This window comes from Peromyscus leucopus, chromosome 15, assembly GCF_004664715.2.
Source record: "Peromyscus leucopus breed LL Stock chromosome 15, UCI_PerLeu_2.1, whole genome shotgun sequence".
NCBI lineage: Eukaryota > Metazoa > Chordata > Mammalia > Rodentia > Cricetidae > Peromyscus > Peromyscus leucopus.
The window spans coordinates 25,298,399-25,303,804 of NC_051076.1; the positions used below are offsets into that span (position 1 = coordinate 25,298,399).

Here is a 5,406-nt window from a genome sequence, read left to right on the forward strand (position 1 = left end):
GGTTCTATCTTTATTTCTAGTTCAATGACCCAGTCCACCATTTCTGAAGGAATGAATTGATTATATATATATATATATACACACACATATATATATATACATACATACATACATATATATTATTTTGTGTATGCTCTTATTCATGAAGGTGCACATATGAAGCCAACCACAGCTATTCTTGTTTAGATGTCATCAACTTAGACTTTTTTTTTAATTTTCAAAGTCAGAGTATTTATTTGCCTGGAATTCATTGATTCCAGGGTAATGAGCCAGTGAAGCCAAGGGTTCTGCTTGTCTCCACCTCCCCAGTGCTAGGATGACACCTTATCCCACAATATCTTCCTCTTATTTGTGCATTTTTAAAATGTAAGTTCTAGTGATTAAACTAAGGGCATGAATCTTGGGAGACAAGGGCTTTATGGACTGAAATTCCTTACAGCTCCATTCATGGAGTTTTAAACTGACTCAGCTGTATAGAATCTTTGCTCTGCAATATACTCAGGGTCATCTCTGGCACTAAGACATTGTGTTAACCTTCTCTTTATCTTTCAGATCTGAGCTCCTCAATGAAGAGAGCCAACTGCACAGGGGTAAGAGAGTTTGTTTTCCAAGGTTTCTCTAATTTCCAAGAATACCAACTCACACTATTTGTTGTCTTCCTTGCCCTATACATCCTGACTCTGGCTGGCAATGTCATCATTGTGACCATTATCCGTATTGACCACCACCTTCACACCCCCATGTATTTCTTCTTAAGTGTTCTCTCCACTTCAGAGACTTTCTATTCCCTGGTCATCATCCCACGAATGCTTGCTAGTCTTGTGGGTCTGAGCCAAACCATCTCCCTGGAGGGATGTGGGACGCAGCTCTTTTTTTTCCTTGGATTTGCAATCACCAACTGTCTCCTGCTAGCAGTCATGGGCTATGATCGCTATGTGGCCATCTGCAACCCACTTCGTTATAGCATCGTCATGAATTGGAGGGTGTGTGTCATTCTGGCATCTTCAGTCTGTGCCACAGGGTTCTTTCTCTCTCTAGTTCAGGCAGTGTCCATTTTCAGGCTGCCCTTTTGCCACTCACTGATTGAACATTTCTTCTGTGATGTCCGACCTGTTTTGAATCTGGCCTGTGTAGTGCCAGTCATCAATGACATCTTGACATTAGTTATCAGCCTCCTGGCCATCACAGCACCTGCCACTTTCCTATTCATCTCCTATGTCCTCATTATTTCCACCATTCTCAAGATTGCCTCAGCTGAAGGCCGGAAGAAAACTTTCGCTACCTGTGCCTCCCACCTCACTGTGGTAGTGATCCACTATGGTTGTGCCTCGATTGCCTACTTCAAACCCAAGTCAGAGAACATGAGGGACCAGGACCAGCTGATCTCAGTGACTTACACTGTTATAACACCTCTACTAAACCCTGTTGTGTATAGTCTGAGAAACAAAGAAGTCCAGGATGCTCTGCGGAAAGTATTGGGTAGGAAATCCCTATCATAGTTGCTAATTTATGAGCAAATAATTTAATCTTTTTCATATAGAACCTGATAGGTAAAGTTATAAAGCCAGGGTTCCATGTGATTAGAAGTCTCATATGTCATAGCCAGGGCTAGGGAGAGGGCAAAAGTGGAGCTGGGAGCCAGCCTCTAATAATTGCGTTTCATTTCCTCAACCTCTTTGTTAACATAATAAAAACACAGGTCACTTGCAAGACCTGTGCACAGACAGCCATTGGCCCTACTCCAGAAGATAATTACAAGGTCAAAGTATGATCTTATGTTCATTTCAGAGCTTAAATTTAAAGGACCAATCTATTTCTTGCTGAATTATAAACCACACATTAAACATTACTCAATGGAATATTCTCTTAATATAAATTAGATGCTTGAGCAAGTGGCGAGTAGGAAGGATATGTACAGACGTCTAACTGCCTTGTGTTTTAATAAGATAAGCAATGCAAAACTAAAGAGATCTCTTAAGAAATGAATTTGGAATGCGATGAAACTTTCCAGACAAACTATCTTCAAGCAGCCACACATGGACCTCCAAAGGAACTCCACATTTCCTATCTGCCATAGGTAGAACTCCTAGTGAAGGGGAACTAAGGAAAGGCCATGAAAAAGGAAGGAAACGTTAAAAGGAAAAACTTTCTAATCAACATAGGATAGTCATGGGAGTCTGGCCATTTCATCTGAAAGCAAGTGGCTTGGTCTATTCTTTGCTTCTTATTGATGAGAAGTCAGATGGTGGAGAGGGGCTTGGGGGGCTAATAATAAAGCATCCTTCATAGAAAAGAAATTGTTTTAAGTCTCAGAAAGGAAGAGGGGGCTCTTGAGGGAGAAGATTGCTGAGAATTCTCTGAAATTGGAAAAGAAGGAAAGGTTAGGAAGAAATCTTCTGAGAACTTCCTGAGAGTTGAGTCAAAGTGTGAGATGCCATGGTGAGGAGGGTTAGAGGGGCAGAAGAAATTTAGAAAAAGTTTCCCAAAGGCACCTAGGTAGGGGAATCAGGATCTGCCCCTGGTGCATGGGCAGGCTTTGGGGAGCCAGGTGCCTGCGGTGTGATGCCTTGAGCATCCTTGGCACAGTGGGGAGGGGCTTGGACTTGCCTAGGCTCGTGTGCCTGGTTCTGCTGATTATTTATGGGAGACCTTGATTTGGGGGATATGAGGATGTGGGGTGGCTTGGGAGGCAGGGCTGGGGGATGGGAGGAGGGAGGAGGGGAGGATCTATGGGTGGTGTGTAGAGTGAGTAGAAAATTTCTTAATAAAGAAAAATGAAAAGAAAGAAAGAAAGAAAGAAAGAAAGAAAGAAAGAAAGAAAGAAAGAAAGAAAGAAAGAAAGGAAGGAAGAAAGAGTGTCCCAAGGAAAGCTAATTAGGTGGAAATTTGAGCCAGGGCAACTTTTTTTTTGTGAAATATATTCTAGGATTCCATTACTGCTAAAAAACTGAATAATGTAAATAGTAAGTAAATACATGTAAGGAATTCTGACATGAAGACTCTCATAAAATTCAATTAAACTGAGTTAGAAATGAAATAATAACAGACTATTTACTCTTCCTTACCTCAAAAAATGAAAAAAGAATACAATGGGGGTAAATTTTAGATTCAATTTGTGGGAAGACATAAGTGATGAATAAAACTTAGTAATCAGAGGGCATAATCATTGAGCAAATAAAAGTGTTTTATTATATTGAGAAATTAACTTCAATAACTACAAAGAATACATGAGTATACATAATTCTTTTTGTAAAATGTCAAAATACAGAAATATCAAATAAAATATGTGCATATGATACACCATGTATGCAGGGAAATAAATCTAAGAAAGTTCCCCTTTCTGTCTGCCTTTTCATTCAGAATCCCTAATACTCCTGATGGAGGAAAAATTACCTAGATTTTTCATGGAAACTCAGTCAGTCAATGATGAATAATCCAGGCTGAGTAACAAATAATTTGAAGCTCTGCTCTTTGCTTTCCTTCTAATTTTCCTCACAATGCCCTGTAGTGAATCCAGTTCTGGGCAACATTTCCTAGCCTGGAGGAAAAGAAACCTCATCCATGCTCATGTCTACCTCCGCTTGTTAGATTCCAGGAAGATACATGACCCACAGTCAACCTTAGTGTCATGCATTGAGAGGACTTTGGTATTTCCGTGGTCTTTCATCAGTGTGATTCTTGCACTTCATGTCTTGCTTGTGGAGAGCCTGGGGCCATTCTGTGCCCACCATCTCTCCTTTTATAGTCTTAGACTGTTCAGCTGTATTTGTGGTTCTATGATGTAGTGAATGGAGTCAACTTGGCATCCTCAAACCATTCACCTAACACCTCACTTACCAACCCCTCCCTGCCAGGACTCAAGACTTTCTGAAAGCCTTCTCTGGAATGTGAGGAACATTCACACTCCCCTGATGCACTGAATCCTTTCTGTCCTTGATAAGGGCATCAAGGTTTAGCTGGTGGCAGGAGCAAGAGTCTGCCTTCCTCAGTATCCCACTGACTGCAATGTTGTCTTTGCCAAAGGTTGTATGTCTTTATGTTATTCAAACAGAAAATCCCAAATTTTTCTCAGCTACATACTTGCATATGTTTTTTACAGAGTATTTTAGTGCTCAGATTTTGATATTCAAAACCATTCTTTCCAAACTACAAGAAGATTTCCCCTCTAGAAAAGTCTGCTAAACTTAAAACCTCTTTCAGTTTTTAATAAAAATAGTTCAGTTATAAGTTTTTAAAAGTCCTTTTTAAGTACAGTTGACTTCCCCTCTGGATTCTTCTGATTCTTCCCCAGGACAAATAACACCCCCTAGAACAATGTGGAATAACAATAACTACTGGAAAAAGAGGAGAAGCATTAGATTACTGCCCTAAGATTCTACTCAGAGTTTGTTTCTTTGGAAATTCAGAAATCATTTACTTCTCATTTGGAACCTGCAGGAAAAAAGCTCCTGTCATAAGCTCACTGCCCTTGAAAATCCCATTTTAAAAGTATAACTCTCCAATAGTACACAAGTCTCCATCAGAATGGAGTTCGAATCTCCCTTACTGGAGGTTAATCCTGTCTGCCAGCTACATCTCCATCTGATGCGTAGGGTGAGCTTTTCCATCTTCGTAAAGGGAGAGAGGGCCTTTTCCTGGTTCTGCACAGGTCTGGCTCCTCAGAATGCCCAGTACATCCATTGGACTGGCAGAGATTTATTCTTTTGCCAAAAGCAGCAAGCAAAAGACTGTTAAAATACAGGGCCTCAAATCAGTGGGCACCAGAAACAAAACAACAAAAGATACAAGTGGAAGGTAGGGAACTGTAAGGACCAAGTGAGTAATGGGAATGGGAGGGGGAATGGAGAAGGTGGGGATTATGGTGAAGACAATGTATTTTCACATATTTGAGATTGTCAAACAGCATATTTAAACAAAGCGAGGAAAGGAAAGTCTAACTATCCATAATCACATTCGAGAAACTTTCTTTATCTGGTTTCCAACCATTATCCAAGTACATGTAGAGGCTGATGAGCTTTTGTGACATTTGAAAAGATGGCTCTCTTTTCAGAATTGTTGGGTAGATCTACACAGTAGGAAAGGCCTTTTTTTCTTTTTTTCTTATTTCATTAGCTTTTATTGATTGTGTGTGTGTGTATGTGTGTGTGTGTGTGTGTGTGTGTGTGTGTGTGTGGTTTTCACATCATGCATCCCAGTCCAGTCCATCTCCCTTTAGCTTCTCCTCCGCATCTGCCCTTGCAACTTCCCCCGCACCCAAACTAAACAAAATTAAAAAAAAAAAAAAAAAAAAACCAAGTAGAATAAGAACAAAGAAAGATTTAAAAAACAAGTATCTCATTGTGGAAGCTGTGGTGTGGCCTGGTGAGTCACACACACATTTCACCCTTTAGTCCCTTCGTCTTCATT

General features: G+C 40.3%; 1 protein-coding gene across 1 annotated transcript; it reads left to right on the top strand.

The window, feature by feature from the left end:
- The first annotated feature begins 504 nt into the window (after positions 1–504).
- On the top strand, positions 505–1,550 carry LOC114690743 (olfactory receptor 10J1-like). Its single transcript, XM_028865628.1, has one exon. The coding sequence runs from the start codon at positions 567–569 to the stop codon at positions 1,497–1,499; it is 933 nt and encodes a 310-aa protein (XP_028721461.1). The 5' UTR covers positions 505–566; the 3' UTR covers positions 1,500–1,550.
- The last annotated feature ends 3,856 nt before the right edge of the window (positions 1,551–5,406 follow it).